This window comes from Narcine bancroftii, chromosome 4, assembly GCF_036971445.1.
Source record: "Narcine bancroftii isolate sNarBan1 chromosome 4, sNarBan1.hap1, whole genome shotgun sequence".
Lineage (NCBI taxonomy): Eukaryota > Metazoa > Chordata > Chondrichthyes > Torpediniformes > Narcinidae > Narcine > Narcine bancroftii.
Genome location: NC_091472.1, coordinates 220,626,078 through 220,648,336, shown reverse-complemented (window position 1 = coordinate 220,648,336; position 22,259 = coordinate 220,626,078). Strand labels below are relative to the sequence as shown.

The window sequence follows — 22,259 nt, the reverse complement described above, 5'->3', positions numbered from 1 at the left end:
AGAATGTTCTAAACAGATGTAAATCACACTTAAACTGAATGACTCTTTGAAGGGACCAGGAGAAAGCTGTCCCTCCATATATAGAATCTTGTCAGAGCCTTTATGCTGTATTGCATTCAGTCCTGCCTGTCGCATCTTCAGTATGGATACTTCGACTGAGGAGGGTCCAGCACAAATTGACCAAAATAATACCAGTGCTAAATGAATTAGGTTAAAACTCAAGGTTGCAGTAAGCCACTCTATATTCCTTAGATACAGAAGACTGGATCAAGGTGTTTAAAAGATTTGAAGAATTTTAACAGAATAGAAATGCCTGGAGGGAGTAATCTTACGATTAGAGCTGGCCAGCAGTGGCAACCAAGTTGAGGAGTAACAGAATGACGTGAAACATTTGAGGGCTATTTAAGTGAAGTACACTTCAACAGGGAAATATTTTTCTGTCAAAGATCACTATTATTCCTGTTTTTTGTTTTCTTTCCATTAACTCTTTACTGTGCTCTTCTTATCCTCTTAGTGAATGGTGTTTCCAATGTTCATTTTTAGTGAGTCTTGCCCTCAGCATTGTTTCTGCCACTCCTTTGCACCTTATTTTCAACAATCTCTAGTGTTCCATTTTGTGCCAGAAATGTTTTTTTACTGCTCAGGATCCCCACCTATTGCTTCCCAACTACCAATCTCCCAAACTGTTTTTTTTCCTATGCATTTTAAGCCATGATCTGATTTATCAGGAGAAAAGGTATTTATTGGAGTCTTGGTAACTATCATGTTTCCGGTGTTTGGGTAATGGAAATTTGCCCTTACAGATCTCACAAATCAGTATCCAAAGATGTGAGATATGGAATAAAATTTACTCTCATTAAATTAACACTGAAAAAGTAAATAAACACAACATTAATAGTTTCAACTTGTGTTCCTTGATGCTTCACGCTATAGAAAATTGTGATATGGACAGTTTTCGAGGAACTCAACCTCTCTGTTACGTGGGAGTCGCCTGCAGTCCAATAAACAAATGAATACGAGAACTTCATGGTGAATGAGATAGATTGTTCCTTGTGCACCACAGTTTTACAGTGCTTTGGCTGCCTCCTGCTTCAACCATTCAAACAAAAATCCTTTATCCTGACCAATCAAACCAGGGTGGGTCCCAGAAGAAAAAACTGCATGAGAGAAATCTTTGTAAGTATTATACACAGTCTCTAAGTTGAAAGAGGTTTGTCGACTGGGCATTTGGAAGATTTTTTTATTGGGCAGGTCAATTATGGGATATGAACCCAAGGTGAGGAAATAGTTAAGATACGCCCTAGCCATAATTCAACTGGCGAATGAAAAATGTTCAAAAGTCCGAACTGCCAATTCTGTCCTTATTTATGCAAGTGAAATTGGTGTCTCCCAGTTTCTGCTACCTGATGAGTTCAGCTTTGTGATCGCTACCTGGCATCGTCTCAGTGACTGAACTCCTTGCTTTGTATCATCTCCTCTTAGCTCAAAAACGATTTTCAGTCTCTGCAACCTGCAGTGAAATTATTTTCACTGAAATATCTTCATTGCTTTCTGTCTCTATACCAAGTGATTTATTAACTCCAGCATTTCAACCTCCATTGGAATTCCTCACATTTCCTCTCTTCTGAGCTAGTTCTATCTGATGTTTAGTATTAAATTGCAAATGTATATTTAAGGGCATTTCCCCCCCTTGACCCTGTGATTTTATCTGGCATCACTAGATCTTTGTGTCTATCACAAGAGGAACTATTTCTGATCACCATCATTCCTCCTCCAGACTATTTTCCGTGTTTTCCATTCTTGAACATAAAAATTCTCAGCTAACATTAGTGCTGTTGTGAGAAAGTGGGACACTTTCAGATGGCATATTAAATAAGACCCCAGCTGTTCTTTAAAATGGGCTTTAAAGGATTTTAAGGCACTATTTCAGAACAGGCATGTTCTTGCTGACTTCATGGACAGGTCTTACTTCTTATTCTCTAACACAAAACAGATTATATAGTTTTTAAGGACATGCTGATATTAATTAGCTAGGTTCTGCTTTACAATTGCATTTGGAAGCTCCACTGAAAGGGATTAATGCAACTTTTTTTTTCTTTGAACCTCATCACCATCATTGAAATCAATCAATCCTCCATTGGCAGCTGTTCTGTCAATGGCAAAATCCCTAAGTTCTCAAGTTCCCTAAGCAAAGCATCCTCAAAATGTGGACTTTTGTGAATGCAAGGGCAAGTTTATTTTTACTTAAAATGTGAGGATACAATTTAGATTTGCAGTTAAATTGTCCTTAACAGTTTGAATTGCAGTGATAAAGTAACCACAGTCTTCCAGGTAACTGGGTAATCAACTACAAGTAGTTAATTTAATTTGGGAGACACAAGGTTAACCAAATATACAAATTTGAGGTTTATCTTAAATATTTTAAGATAGCATAGAACAGTGGAGCAGATTGTATTGTAGCTGTCATATGGGGGAGCTGATTGATATCACTGAGATCTAGCAAGATAACCATACACAGTGCTCTCCATAATGTTTGGGACAAATACATTTTTTTTTCCGTTATTTGCCCCTGTACTCCACACTTTTAAATTTGTGATCAAACAATTCACAAATGTGATTAAATTTTATTCAAGGTTACCTGTATACATTTTAGTTTGACCATGTAGAAATTACAGCACTCTTTTTAAAACATTTCAGGGCACCATGTTTGGGACAAACATTTGGCTTCACAGGTGTCTATCAGTATTCAGGTATGTTTAATTGCTTCATTGCTGCAGGTGTAAGAGAGCTCAGTTTACATCTAAGCTTTTGATCACCTTTGGAGACTGTAGTTGTCATTTTTCAACATGAGGACCAAAGCTGTAAGAGACATCACCCAAACTTTAGGATTACCAAAATCAACTGTTTGGAACATCATTAAGAAGGAAGAGTGTACTGGTGAGCTCAGTAATCACAAAGGGACTGGTATTCCAAGGAAGACTCCAATGCTGACAGAAGAATTCCCATCACAATGAACAAAAATCCCCAAACATTTGTCCCACAGATCAGAAACACTCTTCAGGAGGCAGGCGTGGATGTGTCAATCACTACTATCTGAAGAAGACTTTCATGATCAGAAATACAGAAGCTACATTGCAAGATGCAAACCACTAATTAGCCACAGAAACAGGATGGTCAGATTAGTTTGCCAAGAAATATTTTAAAGAGCTTGCAGAATTCTGGAAAATGGTCTTGTGGACAGATGTCCAAGATTAACCTGCAAGAGCAAAGTGTGGAGGTATAAAGGAACTGCCCAAGATTGAAAGCATCCACCTCATCTGTGAAACATGGAGGTGGGCTGTTATGGTCTGGGTATGTAGGGCTGCCCCAGGTACTGACGCACTTATCTTCATAGATGATGTAAAAGCTGATGGCGGTAGCAAAGTGGATTCCGAGATGTATAATTCAGCTTATTCCTACAGCAAGAAACAATGATCCCAAACATACTGTTAAAGCAACTAAGCTAAAAACTGGAAAACTCTTGAATGGCCAAGTCAGTCATCTGATCCAAATCTAATTGAGCATGTCTTCCATATGCTAAAGAGAAAACTTAAGGGAACAAGCCCTTAAAACAAGCAGGAGCTGAAGATGGCTGCAGTCAAGGCCTGGCAGATCATCACCAGAGAAGAGACTCAGCACCTGGTGATGTCTATGAATCACAGACTTCAAGCAGTCATTAAATATGTTAGAGAATGCCAACCACAGACCTCCATCTCTTAAAATGACATGATTATGAGCACGATAAGATTTAAATGTGTAAATGTGAACGATGCGACTTATTTGCTTTTTGTTATTTCTTTGTTTTATGTGTTTTATTATTTATTGGTTTTTGAAGGGGGTGGGGAGGGATGAAAGGGGGGGGAAGAGGAAATATCACTGTGTATATATTAGTGATGATCATTTGTGAATGTTGTTATTGATATGATTCATGGTGCAATAAATAAATATTTTAGAAAAGCAGTCATTGATGGAAGGGATATTCAACAAAGTACAGTACAACTCTGATTATCTGAAATCAGATTATCCGAATTCTCAGTTATCCAAAATTCTTTGGACCCAGAAGTGATATCTGTGAAAAATCAGAAATCCTCATTTATCTGAAAAATTTGGAAGCCAAAATGACATAATTTCACCTCTGAATGAGGATATCCAAAACAATCAGAAATCCTCAGTTATTTGAAATTTTTGCAAGCTGAACAGATGTCACAGAAGGAAAAACATTTTGGGATTTTGGAAAAACCTCTGAGTAGAATTTCAAGTTTTTGGTGTTGCATTTATCTTATTTTGTTCAGGTTGTATTTTTTTTTGTTGAGAATTAAACATTATTAGATACTTTAAAAGCCTTTCCTTGTTGTTTGTTAGTTTAAACACTTTTACAAATGATTTCCTGCTGCTACTGGGATGTTTTTAAAAAATGACCAGTTATCCGAAAATATCATTTATCTGAAAACGGCCCAGTCCTGACCATTTTGGATAATTGGAGTTGTACTGTACTGTACATAACTACTGTACATACCATTGCTATGTCCCAAACATTCTGGTGACCTGAAATGTATGAAAAGTGCTGAATATCTACATGGTCAAACCAAAATGTGCACAAATAACCGGAATAGAATCTGGAATGTGCACATGTGAATTGTTTGATTACAAATTTAAAACTGTGGAGCACAGGGGCAAATAAAGGAAAAGAGTGTACTTGTCCTAAACATTATGGAAGGCACTGTATGTAGTAACTGTCTATAACTTGAGAAACTTTGACCAAAAATTAATGAACTGATCTGATTTGAGCACAGGTGTATGGGAAATTTTATTTATATTCAGAAAAAGAAAAACCATACCCCTTAGATTAAGCACTATAGAATTGGTTGGTCAAGGGGGATAGGCAGTGAGACAGTGTAGTGGCCTGCGCATGGAGACACGGACTGGCCCGTAAAATGGCTGACAAATGCAGGGACCACACAGACCTGGGAGTGACACTGGCCATCGTCCCAGGTGAACTTTGCACTGTGGAACGATGGGGAGCTCTGGCAGGATTGTCAGCCAATCCCAGGCCGGCAATCCGATGATTCGTGGCCCTGATGTCAGCGTCTGGGGCCCAAAATAAGCACGGTAGCCAGAGCAATAAACCAGTCTCGTTTACCAGGGTTTCAGTGTATGTGTTGTTCTCATCGCCAGCCGCAGTTGCACCAACCACGCTGCCCACCTGAGACAACTGTGCACCTGGTTGAGTGAGTTCGGGTTGATGATCAACCCTGCAAAGTGCCAATTCGGTCTCGACACTATCGACTTCCTGGGGCACAAGATAAACAGGCAAGGGGCTACACCCCTCCCAAGAAGGTCGAGGCGGTCCGGCACTTCACTAAGCCAAGCACGGTAAAAGGGCGACAGGAATTCACTGGTATGATAAACTTTTACCATAGTTTCATTGTGCCCCTTTTTTGCGCTGATGGCAGGCAAGTCAAAAAACATTACTTGGGATGAGGAGTCTTCCAGCGCATTATAGAATTCCAAATACATGCTGGCCAAAGTCACCCTCCTGGTCCACCCCAGACTGGAGTCACCTACTGCCCTGATAGTTGACACCTCCAGCACAGCAATAGAGGGCATGCTGAAACAATTTATTGAAGACCAGTGCCAACCCCTGGCCTTTTTCAGCAGGCACCTCTGCCCCCTAGAGCTCAAATACAGGACTTTCAACTGAAAGCTCTTGGCGCTGTACCTGGCGGTAAGACATTTCTGTTACTTTTTGGAAGGCTGACATTTCAAGGTCTTCACTGATCACAAGCCACTGACCTTCACCTTCCATAAGGTATTAGACCTATGGTTGGCCCGACAACAGAGACACTTGTCCTACATGTCTGAATTTACTATGGATGTTCAGCGCATCTCGGAGATAAGCAAAATGGTAGCCAATACTCTGTCAAACCCCACGATCGAGTTGGTACACGCCTATCCCAGAGGTCAATTAATGGCCCTCGCCAAAGCGCAGTAGGACCCTGAGATCCCTGCATAAAGGACAGCTGTTTCCGGCCTCAGGGTGGAGGACGTCCCCATTGGGGACTGCTGTGCAACATCTCTACCAGCAGCCCCTGCCCCATCATTCCAATTGCATTAAGGCGCCAGGTTTTCAATGCCATCCACAACCTGGCACACCCCGCAATCTGTGCCATGGTCAAAATGGTGGCTGGCAGGTTCATCTGGCATTGCCTCCATAAACAGGTCAGCCAATGGGCCAAAAGGTGCACAAACTGTCAGTCCTCCAAAATGCAAGTTCACATGAGAGCACCCACACAGACTTTTCAGCTTGGCGCAAGTTCAGCTATGTACATGTCGACATAGTGAGGCCATTACCAGTTTCCCCTGGGACGAGATATCTCTTAACCATGATTGACTGCTCACAAGGTGGCCGGAGGCAGACCCACTGGCTGATACCACCTCAATTTGTGAGAAGGGTGATGTAAGTGCAGCATGAATAAAAGATATACCAAGTGCTTTTAACACCAACTATCAAATAATCATTGGTTGCTACTACAGACGCCAAATAAATTGAGCAGTAATGATAGGTATTCACTAAGGAGAAGGATATTGGGAGATGTGAGATAAAAAAAGCAAACTGGGTAAATATGGGGAATATAGAGATTACAAAAGGTGTAGTTTTAAGGCTTTTGAAGAATATAAAGGTGGATAAGTCTCCGGGACCAGACGGGATCTTCCCCAGGACATTGAGAGAAGTGAAGGAGGAAATAGCAGAGGCTCTGGCGGTAATTTTCCAAATGTCATTAGATATGGGGATAGTGCCGGAGGATTGGCGCATTGCGCATGTGGTTCCGTTATTTAAAAAGGGTTCAAGGAGGAAGCCTGGCAACTATCGGCCTGTAAGTTTGACGTATGTGGTAGGTAAATTAATGGAGAAAATTCTTAGAGATAGTACTTATAAACATCTGGATAGACAGGGTCTGATCAGGAGCACTCAACATGGATTTGTGGGAGGAAGGTCATGTTTGACCAATCTGATTGAATTTTTTGAAGAGATGACTAGGAATGTGGATGAGGGTAGCGCAGTGGATGTTGTCTATATGGACTTCAGTAAGGCCTTCGATAAGGTACCACATGGAAGGTTAGTTAGGAAGGTGCAGTCTTTAGGTATAAATTTTAAGATAGTCAAATGGATTGAACATTGGCTGAAAGGGAGAGGCCAGAGAGTGGTAGTGGATAATTGTCTGTCAGGTTGGAGGCCGGTGACCAGTGGTGTGCCTCAAGGATCTGTATTGGGCCCATTGTTGTTCATTATATACATTAATGATCTAGATGATGGGGTGGTGAATTGGATTAGTAAATATGCAGACGATACTAAGATAGGTGGAATAATGGATAATGAAGAAGGTTTTCAAGGATTGCAGAGGGATTTGGGCTGCTTAGGAAAGTGGGCTGAAAAATGGCAGATGGAATTTAATGCTGATAAGTGTGAGATGCTTCATTTTGGTAAGAAGAATCAGAATAGGACATACGTGGTAAATGGGAGAGCATTGAGGAATACAGAAGAGCAGAAAGATTTAGGAGTAACGGTACATCGTTCCCTGAAGGTAGAAACTCACGTGAATAGAGTGGTGAAGAAGGCTTTTAGTATGCTGGCCTTTATCAATCATTGCATGGAATATAGGAGTTGGGAAGTGATGTTGAGATTGTATAAGACGTTGGTGCGGCCTAATTTGGAGTTCTGTGTGCAGTTCTGGTCGCCTAATTATAGGAAGGATATAAACAGAGTGGAGAGAGTGCAGAGAAGGTTTACCAGAATGTTACCTGGGTTTAAGCATCTAGAGTATAGGGAGAGATTGGACAGATTAGGTCTTTATTCTTTGGAGCGTAGAAGGTTTAGAGGGGATTTGATAGAAGTATTTAAGAATATGAAAGGGATAGACAGAGTGGATGTGGATAGACTATTTCCGTTAAGAGGAGGAAAGATTAAAACAAGAGGACATGAGTTAAGAATTAAGGGGCAGAGGTTTAGAGGTAACATGAGGGGTAACTTCTTTACTCAGAGAATGGTAGCCGTGTGGAATGATCTTCCGGGAGAAATAGTGGCGGCGGAGTCAATTGTATTATTTAAGAAAAGGTTGGACAGGTATATGGATGAGAAGAAGATGGAGGGTTATGGGCATTGTGCAGGGAGGTGGGACTAGAAAGGGGTGTTTGGTTCGGTGCGGACTAGAAGGGCCTAATGGTCTGTTTCCGTGCTGTAATTGTTATGTTATTATGTAGAATGAATAGAGAGAATCACGTGATTTTCTGAGGGTGAGAACAGCTTTCTTCACCCCAACCCAGATGAGGAAACCTCAAGGGAATAGGCAATTTTAGATTTGATATTGTGGAATAAGAAATGGTTATTTAAAGTTCTGGTATCTTTGCAAACAAGAGAATATTTATCAAGACAGCTATTTAGGTCAGTCAAAAACCAGGGTTTTAATTCTGAACAGAGTGTTTGGAAGAAGTGATAATAGAGACCATGCAGAAATTGGTTGTCAACTTCCTTTGTTCCATAGGTCATATAATTTTTTGATAAAATTGAAAATAGCATTCGAATCTGGAGAAGAAGAAATAAGGAACTGCAAACCCGTCAGCCTGATGTACATGGTCGGGTAAGTGCTGGAACACTATTAAGGAAACGACACGGAAAAAATAACTTGATGTAGAGCTGATCTGTATTTTTGATAGGACAGATTATATTTAACAAAACTGTTGAAATGTGTGCTGAATAATGAAGCTGGATTAATTGGATGAATTGATGTTGTAAGTTTGGAGTTTCACAAGGCCTTCATTAGGGTAGCACATAAATTTGTTTAAAAAATTGTACTACATTGGAGTAACAAGATCTCAGAAATAGGAGCAGGAGTGGGCCATGTGGCCTGTTGAACCTGCTCTGCCATTCAGTAAGATCACTGCTAATCTGGCAAGACTGGTGTAGATAGAGGACTGGTTTAAAAACAGAAATTATTTAATTAATCCAGTAATTTTTGATTTGGAAGGCTGTGATACAGAGATCACCGTTGGTATCCTTGTTGTTCCAAATCAAAATGTTAAAAATTTGAATAAGTAATATAGGCCCTCATTGATGACTCAAAGCTAAGTGCAGAGTGGGCTGTGAGCAGATTGGAAAGATGGAAACAGCTGGATGATATGTACTTGAATTTCCAGGAGGCATTTGATAAGTGCTGCATAAAAGAGAAAGATGCATGGAATTGGGGGTTCATGTATTAGCATGGATAGATAGGTTAACCAACAGAAGGCAGAGAGATGGGATAAATGGGAGATCCTCTGGTTGGCAATCAGTGGTGAGCAATGTGTCACAGGGATCGATGCTGGGCCACAACTGTTCACAGTGTACGTTAATGTGAATGGTGGAGCAGGCCTGATGGGACTTGGCTCCTATTTCTTAAGTTCTTCTGAGTTTTTCAGGAACTTTATTTTATTTTATCAACTGGGGTTTTTTTTTTAAAGTTTCATTTGGTTATATGCCCAGTGCCAAATTTAATTTGGTAGAAGTATCTCTCAGGATGCTTGAGTTGAAGGGATTGCACTTCTGAGAGCCCTTGAGCCCACAACTTGTCCAAGACTGAGTCTGGCTCTGGTCCCCACTCTCGCTCCAAGAACCTCTATGACCACTTATTCTTGAGAAAGATGAGGATGGCTGAGTAATAACCGAGCAAACCATTCCATGCCTAGTGTGAATAGAAGACAAAAGAGACTGGAAAAACTGGAATCTATGAAGTAAAACAGACTTTAGTAGTTCAAGCAGTATCTGAGGAGGCATACATTGTAAGTCGACCTTTCTGGTCAAAGTGCTGCATCAAGACGTGTGTAAACACCTTGTGCATGTTCATGATGGCTCTTGGATGAACAGATGCACAAGGACTCACTTTCTTATTTTAAAACATCTGGTCACCAATTTTAAAAATGTATGATCAAGAGACAGACACAGGCATACATGGACCCTAGAAACATACATAAAGCAAGAATGAAACAAACCCTTGTTCCATTCTGGGATGCTGTGTGGGACTTGGAACTGAGTCCAGTGCTGTGCACAGGGAGATCAGAGTAGTAACTTCCCTGGGGAAAAAATGCAAGAAAAGTGAATCACACTCACCGTATGCCAAAGTGAAAGGGTGAAGCCAGGAGGTTGGGTCAATGAGGGATGGGTGGAGAATGTATGAGGCAAGATGATGGGAACAGATGGAATACATATTGATAACTTGTAGGAATAAATTGAATGGTGAGAGGAACAAGTAGGGCAGATTAGGAGAAGGTGATGGAACACTGCAACAAGGGTTTTTTTAGTGTAAAGAAGTCAACAGTTTACTCTAAGAACCCAATAATTCCCCACACTGCAAAACTCAGCAGGAGAATGAAAACCAACAAACCATTGCCTCCTTCCTGAGTCGCTCTTTGGTTGATTTCAAACTGTCATCACTGTAGCGAGAGCTCTGAACAATACCAGCGAGTGGAAAAAAGTAACAGGACATTATAGATAGGAAATACAGAATATATAATGGATTGAAATATATTCAGATAACAAAAGCAATGGATTCTGATTGTCAAGATTCACACATGCTGCATAATGCACAAGTACACAGGAAGTACTAACCCTACTAGATCGCTTACTGGCCCCTGATCCACAAGATAACTCGTCAAAGCCATTTGCCTGTCAGGAAAGAAAAAGAGTCCATAAAGATCCATTGGGGTGGCAAGGAAGGATGCACAAGGTGGGAACTGCAAACCAGTCTTTGGCTCAGTTCCTGGGATTGGCATTTCATGAACCATTGGCCCACTTTGGTTCATGAAATGACTTTATTAGTAAAGCCTTGACATTCCTTGTAACATGCAGTACCCATAATGGATCGTAACACTCCCACCATGTAGTGACCAATTTCACAAGGTTTAGTGCAACATTCTAACCAGTGTATTATTTCTTAACTATTTATAAAACTGAGGCCAAGAATCCCCTTCCTTTTAAATATATTCCTCAATTTGTCCTGCCACCTGCAAGGACGCCTTCAATGCCAAAGGTTAAAAGCACGGTGCCCCTACAAAAATCTCCAAATAACGGTATAAATACCATCACAGCACTATATCCAATTGGACAGGTCTGCAGTGCTGTAGGCTGGGTTTAGACCAAGCACTAGTCCCATAGAACAACTTATTATTTCAAGTATTTTTACTTAAATAAGATATTATTAGCTTGTGAAAACATATATTTTAAGTCTTATAAAGAATTTACAGTCTGAGTTCCAAACTACGCTTCCAAAATTTATGGAGATTACAACATTTTCTAAAGGGCAACAAGTGTGGAAGGTAGTTGCACCAGGACAAGAAGGTAGGGATTCACATAGGGCGGTACAGTTAGTTTAGCGGTTAGTGCAAAGCTACTACAGTGTGAGTGACCTGGGTTTGAATCCGGTGCTGTCTGTATGGAGTTTGTACATTCTCCCCATGCCTGCATAGGTTTCCTCTGGGTACTCCCGTTTCCTTCCCCCCTTTATAACCAGGGTTGTAGGTTAATTAGGGCAGCATGGGCTCATGGACTGGAAGGGACTGTTACCGTGCTGTACGTCTAAATTAAAATTAATTTGATCTCTATAGATGGGACTAAGTCATCCTCCATTCCCTAAGCTCTGAGATTTTTGCTGCACACTTTGTCGTAATCACATACTTACCTTCATCAGGGGCAGTGTTGGCCGCCGCTGATGTAAGCAAACTGACGTGCAGGAGTTATAGCACGCATGCGCAGGTGTGTTAAGTGTTAGGATACAGGTGATGGATCTTGGACACAGGAAGAGGAGAGTGAGAATGTAGCAGTGAGCCAATGAGAGGGTCAGAAGGGTTGGCTGGGTGGTGTTTGGGGAGTTGAAGAATGCAATGTTGTGACTAGTGAATAATAAAGAAAGTTGACTTCATGGTGCACTGAAAGAAGGAAGTGAGTGTATTCTTCATTAGTAAACTGTGGTAAATCAGGGACGTTACAACTTAAAGGATGCAAAAGGGGTTCAGTGCTTGTAAATGATTTTCTTGCATGCACTGTATGAGAATGTTCAGTTCTGGTCATGGATTACAGGAAGTTTCTTCCTCTCAAATCAGATGCCTTGGATAGCAAGAGAAAATAGTTCCAATCAGATATCAAAACACGTCACAGAGGTCAGATGCTAATAATATGGTGATGTGGAGCAGAAGTTTGGGCTTTGGGCCTTCACTCTACATCAGACCAGTGCTAGTTTCTCTTTCAATGCTTTTGATGGGATGGACAATCCAGAGAAACCTTTATTCTGTGTATTCTGTCGTGCCACACTTGTTTCTTTTTTTTAAAAAGTGAAATGACATTCCTAATCACCATTTGCTCATTTAGTGAAGAGATCTGTTCTATCCATGATGTCCATTTAAACTAATCCCGTGCACCCACATCCCACCATCCACTGCCTGTATAAATGTTGCCAGAGTATCTTCTTTCATTGCCATCGTTTCAGAATCTACCAAGCTTTGTGTAAATAGCTCAAATCTCCTTTTAACTTTCTCCACCTCACTTTAAACTGATACGTCCTGCTACACCCTGGGAAAAAGACTCTATGCCTGTTATAATTTTATATACTTCTGTCAGGTCACAACTCAATCTGTGATAAACAATTTGAGCTTGTCCAACCTCTCCTTGCAGCTGGTGAACTGTTTTAACACCATCTCCAATACCCTCACATCCTTCCTGTAATGCAGTGACCAGAACTGAACACACACATGGAAGAAAATCATACCATCACACCGATACCTTTTTGCAACGTTTAAGTGTACAGCAATTCCATTTTTGCCTCAAATCGAGTCCTCAAATGACTGGTACTTTCAGGTGACCAATCCAAGCAGATAAGTGATGTTGATGAGTGTTTCGAATGAGGCCACAGAGCAATATATACACAGCCGAGTCTACTCCCACCCTCAGGCAACAGCCTGTTTACACTCCATCATGCAATGCATCTGTATTTTCTCCTCACCCTCAGGGACATGAAAAGGCAAGGGGCAGTGCACTGAAGCTAGTTCCTTTAATATAATGTCTAAACCTGATGCCTGAGGGCCATATTAATGGTTGGGTGAATGCTGAACTGTCACCAACCCTGCCATCTCACCCCCATCCGGAAGGGACAGATATACCTAAATCAGACAGGACCCAGGAACTCCTCAGATACTAAGGAGCAGGGTGCACATAGTCTTTGTTACATATGGCCTTTGTTTTCTTCTTATTTTGGATCTTCTCAGTGATGTGTAATGAGAGGGCGAGGGGAAGTTTTACAACAGGGACAAGGAAGGGTTGGTGTGGCTGTGGAACAGCATGCCAAAAGGAGACACTCCACAATGGAAGAGGCAAAACATACAGTAATTACTATCCCAGCCTGGAGTTGCTTCATATCCTTCCTTGCACTGCAGTTAAAAACTAGGAGGGGACTAACTCTTACAAATGCAGGTGAGTAAAGCAACAAGGAACCAGAAGAGACACACCATGCAAGAGGGTCATGCTATGCCAGGGATAATGTTATTGCACAAACACAACTGATTCGTTATTTTTTAGGTATAAAAACAGCCATTATTATTGATCTGATGATTTATTGTTATTTTTAGGCAGGAGAGGCCGTGGGACCATGAACCTGCCCACATCGATGGAATGGAGGTGGAGAGGGTTAGAACCTTCAAGTTCCAATGAATCCATATTTCAGAAAATCTCTTCTGGAGCCAGCACATTGAGGCAAACATGAAAAAGGCACACCAGGCCTCTACATTCTAAGGTGTTGGAGGATATTTGGCATATCAAATACTTCTACAGATGCACTGGAGAAAGTATACTGACTGGTTGCATCACAGTCTGATTTAGGAATTCAACTGCCCAGGAATGCCAAAGACTCCAAAAGGTAGCAAACATAGCCAGTCCTTCACAGGCTTTGACTTCCCAGTCACTGAATTTATATAATGCCTCAAGAAGACAGCAAACAGCAATAAAGGACCCCCATCACTCTGATCACAACCTCTTCTTAGTGCTACCTTCAGCCAGAGGGTACAGAAGCCTGAAGACCAGCACTTTTAAGTTCGAATAGTTTCTTTCCAACAGTGATCAGGCTTTTGAATCTCCCCTTGTTACACTCATCATGTGCTACTCCAACACCACAAAAGGGCTGTCTGCACGACTGCAAAGTCATTTTTGTTTTGCATTAGGATAACTTTGAATATTATCTATCTTTTTTTAAAAATGTGTTGTCTCTTTTTAATTCAATAGGGCATACAATTGTAGTTTTGTTTTTTTTTAAACCAAGTACCTGATCGGCTGCAGCAAGAATCTTAGTGCATATGTACATTTTACGATGTATATATTAATAAACTCAAATTCAAATGCAACAACACATACTTTCCAAGGAAACAGTAAGCATAATTTTTCAAGGAAGACTCCTAATCAACTTGTATTCTCTGTACCAAGAGGCATCAAGGATAAGTGTGATCCTTCCCTTCCTACTTCCTACACAGCTATCAGTGACTTGAGTCTGGTGCCCTGCTTGTTCTGAATGAATGGTGCCATGGGATGACAAAGGTAGAAACTGTCCTGGATAACCTGTAGGGGTGGTCCATCACCTCCTGAAGTTTCTGCACCTTTCTGTTCTGTCTTGCAAAAACATCTTGCCCCAGTTTCGAATTATGCATCTTTCAGATAGCTAGAGAGCTGAAGGCAGCTGACCCTGAGTTTTGTAGACATCTGATTGTGGGCAAGGGACAAGAAGCCCCATCTTAAGGCCTCCAAAGCCCCAAGAACAAATGAATTCTTTGAACCCAACTTCAGGAACTGGGGGCAACAGTGGAGTGGTTGCATGTCAGAATACTTAGTCAGGGAATAACTGATCAATCTCACAACAGCGATGAAAATTACCAGCTCAGATCATTAAAAACCTTACGGATCCACTGATCTGTGAAAAAGGATGCTTTTACCCACAATATCTCCAGTAACACAACAATCAGGTGCCTGATGCTTGCCATCTGAGATGACCAAGTGGTCATTCAGTTGTATGAAGACTGTACAGAATAATGAGGTCCACCATCATATTTCCTGACAATCAATTAATGTTGGGTTGGCCCACATTTGCAATGAAACAAAGTGCAGCCACAAAACAGCAATTAGTCCAGTTAGTGAAGTCAAGGCCCGAGGAGGAATTCAGCAAGTTTATGGTCTCACCCCTCCAGAGGCACCAACAGTCTGATAGTCGGCCTGGTGAATAAAAGAAGAAAGGAAACTCATCAGTGAATAAGGGAGAGGTGCCAATGAAATGGATTAGGCATGTCTGTATGATGTGGCAATGACAACTTCCATAAAGCCCAGGTCAGGTAATTTTATACTGCCTGGAGATAAGTACACAAGAACTAGGAGCAGGAGGCCCATCGAGCCTGCTCCACTATTGAACAAGATCTATTTGTGGACTCAGCTCCACTTACCTGCCTTTTCTCCATAACCCTTAAATCCCCTACATTGCAAAAATCTAACTGGGTCTCAAATATATTCAATGAGGCAGCCTCTACTGCTTCCTTGGGCAGAGAATTCCAGATTTACTACTCTCTGAGAAAAGCAGTTCTTCCTCATCGCCATCCTAAATCTACTCCCCTGAATCTTGAGGCAATATCCCCAGTTCTCGTTTTACCTACCAGTTGAAACAACTTCACTACCTCCCTTTCAAATATTTATCAGATCCCCTCTCATTCTTCTGAATTCTAGCAAGTATAATCTCATGTGACTCGATCTCTCCTCTTAGAGTAACCCCCCGCACCCCCCTGCCATCTCCCCCCCCCCCCCCCCCCCCTCTCCAGGATCAACCTGGTGAACCTCCTCTGCACTGTCTCAAAAACCAGTACATCGTTTCCTCCAGTAAGACCAAACTGCATGCAGTATTAGAGGCGTGGCCTCACCAGTATCCTCTACAGTTGCAGCAGAATCTCTCTGCACTTTAATTCAATCCCACTAGCAATAAAGGCCAACATTCCCATTGCTTTCTTGATTGTCTTCACCTGCAGACCAATCTATTATGAGTTTTGGTCAGAATTTGAGAATACTGATGCAATAGATCATCTGAAGCAGATTGTCATCACTGATACAAAGAAAAAAGGGAGACAAGGGCTATTATGGCAGATGGTGGGGAGAAAGACTGAGAGATCTTTCTTTCAAAGAAAGGAAACAATTTTAACCAAACCAAAACTGGAAAAGCACATAGTGCAGATTAAATTGCAGGGCAATTAATACTTAACAATAAAGCTTAAAAATAATGGAAGATTGAAATTGAATGCATGACAACACACATCATCTATGAGAAGCAAATGAGATGTACTAGATTCTAAGAGGAAATAACAAATTAATCATCTTGGTACAAAATCCAAAACCAGGAGAACACAAACTAAGGATATGTGGAATTAGAGGAAATTGTGAATGCAGGATTCTGGATCAACAAACAGAGGAATACAATAAGGTCAGCAGCATCAGTGGGAGAAAAAGAATGGTGAACATTTTGAGGCAGAAACCTTCAGACACACTGAAAGTGCACAGGGAAGATGGCCAGTATGATGAGGACAGGATGGGAGGGGTTGGACAAGGGCTGTGGTAGAATCAGGGAGGGGTGATGGATGAGGGCAGAGGCAGTTGATTAGCAGGTGCCAGACAGGGAGGCAAGGGGAAAAAAGGATTTGGATGGTCGATGAGTTATATAGGGTAGTGACAAGTGTGGACTGCGGTTACCTGTGCTGGACTCTAACAAGAGAAAGTGACAAGATTGGTATAATGAGGGCTGTTAGGGAAGGACAGATGGGACCAGATGGTCTTGAAGAGGAGAGGAAGGAATCTTGATGGAGAAATGTGGGTGGAAGAAGATGCAACCAGAGAGGCAGGGGAATGAGAATGGGTGGTTTGGGGGTGGGGTAGGAGGGGATGAGAGGATAGGAAGAACAGTACTAACTGAGAAGAACAAGGGGACCCATTTCCTAAAATTGGAAAAATTTAACGTTCATGCCATTGTGCTGCAGACATCCCGAGTGGAATACGAGGTGCTGTTCCTTTAGTGTGCTGTTGGCCTTTCTCTAGCAGTGCTAAAGGCAAAGGATGGGCAGGTGGCTGTGAGAATGGAAAGGGGGGTTGAAGTGGCATGCAAGTGGGAGCTTGAGGTACCTGTCGAGGACAAATGACTGTGGGAGGAGAAAACTGGGATCGGAAGAATTTCGGATAACTGATGGGAAGCAGAGGGCGTATTGATGGAATGGGGACTTGTGAGTTCATTAGGCACAGTATCACCATAGTATTAGTGAACGGTGGAGCAGGATTGAAGGACTGTATGGCCGGCTCCTGCCTCTACTGCTGTTATTCTTGTGAAAGAATATTCCAAACAGGGAACTGGAGGTAACAATATACTGGGAGGCAGCAGCTATAGGCAAGATAATTAAAGGGGACAGCATGTTAATAAAAGTTGGGGGAAGGAATAGAAAGAGTTCTTTTGTTAAATTTAACTTAAGTATTGTCACCTTTCCTAAGACAAACAGAATATAGTTAATAAAAGTAGAAGCACACTAATGTTAGAAATCCACTTAAACAAGATAAGGAAGAGGAATCTTAGAAATTTGAAAATATTATGCAAATGATTCAACACATATATATAGAAATTCATGGGCCTGGTGCTGTTTTTATTGCCATGCAGCTAAAATTCTGTTTTTAGTGTGGAACTAGACTGTGACCATTTTGGGGTCAAATCACAAGACTCAGGAAATTCAGATCAACTCCTCCAGTTATAATTCACTTGTGTGACCACATGTGATTCCTGTGTCAGGAATACATTATTTCCAATATATCTCTCCTAGTCCCTTCAAATCACTGATTGGTGTCTGCCACCCATTCAGCTAACACACCCTCAACCTCCCTGACTCTCAACAGGCCTTCGAGCCATTGATACTGGTGGATGTTCATTATTGTGCTTGAAATAATGAGTAGAGTCGCTAGATGCAGTGAACCACAATAAATGCTTTACTGAACAAGATAAACGTATTCACATTACTGGGAAGGGGAGAGAGCTTGCAGCTTGCGTCCACAGCCTTCCATATACTCCCTACTAACCAACCAGGTACCCTGCACATGTGCAATACACCATTGCACATAAGGAGGCTGCAGTGCGATTGCAGCAGAAGAAGAACAGCCATAACAACAGCTGCCGACATCCCCTTTCTTGGGCTGGCCCCCACATATATTGTATTCCACATCTACATATATCAAGCCAACAGCAACTAAGCAAAATATATACACATGTCTGGCTCAGTCCTAATATCACGGGTTAGGCCTGCAAATATCCCCTGCCCGTGTCTTATAGAATCCTTCTTTGGAAGTTGAGGCCTGGGGCAGCTCCACCAAAATATCACCTTTGTTTGCAGTTGTTGGGATGCTGTCTGCGTCGCTCATGATTTCCTCTGGAACAGAGATGGGGCATCCTATTATTTCTGGGTCCTCTGGGTCTCTATATTTACCTGAAAATATTGGTGCCTTCTATTCCTCCGGTATGTTTATCCCCCTGACTTGATGAGGTATGACCTCAGCTCGTTGCAACTCTGTTGCATAGCACCTTGGCAGTCGTACCCTTCTGGAGCCAAACCTCCTGCACTTCAGCAAGGGGTGTCAGTGGCCTAGTTGACCTATCATAACATTTTTTCTGTGTAACGTGTTTGCATAGTAGCTGAGCATTAATGTCCTGAGGGTCCTTGACGTGAGGCTCCAAGAGCTTCTTAGCTACCGGAAGAGTCATCCTGGTCTGGTGGGACATCAAACACTGCACCAGCAACCCCAGGGGACTCCCGAGGGACAACTCATGGAGTGCTGTTACAGAGATATCTTGCTCAGTTTGCTGAACCTGAGAAGAGTTGCTTGGCGCTTCTTACAGCTCTTTCGGCAAGCTCATTGGACTGAGGATTTTCCGGGCTGCTAGTAATGTGCTTGAAATCCTATCAGGAGGCAAAATTGCGGAACATCTGACTAGCGAACTGGCCACCGTTGTGCAGGAGTACGTGTGGGGCTCCATGCACTGAAAAATGGCGATTCAGTTCCTTGATCACTGCTTCTGAAGTGGTAGCTCGCAATGTCTATTTCAAACCAGCCAGAGTACGAGTCGGTCAATATCAGGTAGTGCTGTCCATGCCATTCGAAAATATCCTTTGCCACTGTGGACCATGGTAAGGTGGGCATTGGGTGCAGTTGTAGTGGCTCCTTTTGCTGGTGTGGCCTGGTACAGTTGCAAACCACACACGACTGGACTTCCTCGTCTATCTGGTTGGACATTCCTAGCCAGAAAGCTATGTCCCTTGCCGGAGTTTTGTTTCATCTATGCCTGGGTGTCCTCTATGAAAGATTTCCACATACAGTTTTTGTAATGTAGCGGGGATGACCACTATTTGGCCTTTCATGATGATTCCCTCGCCGATGATCAGCTTGTCCCGATAGGGAAAGAATAGCTGTACAGAAGGTGGAAAACTGTGCTGTTTATTTGGCCAGTCACCCGAAATGAACCTGCTCAGGGAGCTCAGAATCCTGTCATCTGCAGTGTGCTGCCATAGCTCATTGAGACAGACCGAGGAGATGTGGCTTATTGTCATGACATCAAAGGTGTCCTCTTCCTCAGCGTGTTGGGTAGTGCATTTTCTAGGAGCTCATGAAAGGACATCGGCTAGGTACATCTCTTTGCCACATCTGTGGATCAGAGTGATGCTGTAATTTTACAGACGGAGCATCATTCGCTGAAGTCTCGCTGATGCTGCATGGATAGGTTTGTTGATGATTGTTACCAAGGGCAAATGGTCAGTTTCGACAGTAATTGGTCTTCCATATGTATAGTCATTAAATTTGGAGCAGGTAAACACTACTGCTAAAAGCTCCTTCTCAATTTAGGCATTCCTCGTCTCCGTGTCTGTTAGAGATCTAGATGCATACGCCACTGGTTTTCCATCCTGTAGACATACCACACCTAGGCCATACTGTGAAGCATCATAGGTTACCAGCACAGGTCAGCGCACGTTGAAGTAGGAGAGGACAGGGGGGCAGGACATGTGCTGTTCTGAGGGCTGCGAACGCATCCTGTTGCTGCTGGTGCCAAGTCCACTCTGTGTCCTTTTGGGTCGACTGTTGAAGAGGAGCTGTTAATTCACTGGGATTGGGTATGAACTTTCCCAGATAGTTCACCATACCCAGGAATCGTAGGAGGGACCCCACGTCTGTGGGTGTTGGCATCTTGTTGATGGCCTTTGTTTCGAAGGGTCCGCTTTTAGTTCGCTAATGGTGAATATGTGGCCCACGTACGTGACTTGGTCAAGGCAGAACCTGCATTTATCGGGGTTCAGCCTCAGATTTACCTCTCATGCCTGGTCGAACACCCTTCACTGAGTCTTGTCATGTTCTTCATGCAATGTAGCATCCACCAGTATGTTGTCAACAATGATGGCATAAGGATACCCGGCAAATATTTGCTCCATAGCCCTTTGAAACACCTCACTTGTCGAACTGATACCGAATGATATTCTCCGGAACTTGTCTCGGCCAAATGCTGTGCTGAAAGTGGTCAGCAGGGACGAACGACAATCAAGTGATATCTGCCAGAATGAGTTCCTCGCATCTAGAATTGAGAACACTGCTGAGCCAGCCATCTGTGCAGCCACTTCCTCTACCATCCGCATAAGGTGATGTGGCCTTCTGAAAGCTGTGTTAAGGTCTAGTGAATCGATGCAGATGCAAATTTGCTGTCTGACCTTCTTTTTGGTAGCCACCATGGATGAGACCAATTCCATTGGTTCCAAAACCGGTGTTATGTCACCCAATTCTTCCATTCTGTCCAGCTCATCTTTAACCCTTTGTTACAAGCCCAGAGGACCCCAAAAACCAGCAGCAATAGATATTCACCACAACACAGGGTTACTTAAACAAAAGTAGTTTTTAATTATAATCAAACAAGAAAACAGAATTAAACTTTAACTTTTTACTTAACCTACTTAATCCCCCCTCTAAAACTAAGCGCAGGTGTGTGTAATGTATATTTAAGATTAGAAAAGTTATTTGGATCACAGTTCAATCTCACTGGTTGCAGGCAATTCTTGTACTGTTCACAGAAGTTAGCATTAACAAAATTCACCAGTCTTTGGTGCTTAATAGGCAAATGGTTACCACTCAAGAGGATTCTTGCTGGTTTTCAGAGAGATTCCTTTTTCAGGACATCCGCAACTGATTCCTTCTCAATCAGCCTTGCTGACGAAATTTGCCCCCTTCAGGGTTCTCCAGATGATCCTCTTTCTTTCAGGTCACCTTTCAGATAGCCAGCCTTCTCCTTTGATCAGTCTTCCAAAGGTTTGCCAGCTTTGTCTTTCTGGAACTGATTTCTGTCTCCTCTCTCTCTGTTTCACACCCTCCCTCTCTGAGAGAAAAACTGTTCTGAGTCTGCCTGCAAAAATCACATGCTCTCCCAGGCCAGGTCTTTCTGCAAAAAGCATCTGCAAAAATTCTCTGTTTTGAAATGTGTGTGTGCAAGCTGCTCTAGCAATTCCTCCAAAGCCACCTCTAGATACTCCGTCACACTTTTCTTTCATGGCCGTGGGAATGCGTTGTGCTGAACAAACCACGGGTCTCACCACTGGGTTGAGCCGCATGAAATATGTCACTGGGAGCTCGTCGGTGAAAAGTTCACCATATTCTGAGAAAACTGCTCGTGAAAAATCAGCCTCAGCCAGACTTACTTGATGGATGTCGGCGCCAAAGTAAACGAGTCCCATGTCCGTGCACACAGTGAGGCCAAGCAGAGGCTTGATATCCTTTTACACTACAAAGAAAGGTAGCACATGAGAATTCCCTTGTATCCAGCATCGCAATTGTACAGTGCCAGAGGTAGGGATTTTACTGCCTCCATAAGCCTCTAAGCTTGTAGATTTGACACATGGTTGTACTTGTTCCTTGTCTTTTAGCTGTTGGAAAGTTTTCACTGGCATGACGTTGCACTCTGCACCAGTGTCTATTTTCATCTTGGCCATTTTGCCATTTAGCTCCATGGACACAATGCCTCATTATTGCTTCTGATGTTGGCTGTCATTCCTGCAGACACTCTGTTGACCTGGTATTTGTTGTCTGGGTCACCTTCTCCGTTTCTGTACCCTGGCTCCAATAG

The 22,259-nt window shown here is 42.4% G+C and overlaps 1 protein-coding gene across 1 annotated transcript in view; it reads right to left on the bottom strand.

Moving 5' to 3' along the window:
* LOC138762438 (trichohyalin-like) overlaps positions 1-22,259 on the bottom strand; it is a 166,760-nt gene that overhangs the window by 58,659 nt on the left and 85,842 nt on the right. The window contains exons 8-11 of the mRNA XM_069936195.1: positions 15,281-15,313; positions 10,679-10,735; positions 10,455-10,517; positions 10,063-10,143 (exon numbers count right to left, since the gene is read on the bottom strand). Of these exons, the coding sequence (XP_069792296.1) occupies positions 10,063-10,143; positions 10,455-10,517; positions 10,679-10,735; positions 15,281-15,313 (234 nt within the window). The remainder of the gene's footprint in view (positions 1-10,062; positions 10,144-10,454; positions 10,518-10,678; positions 10,736-15,280; positions 15,314-22,259) is intronic.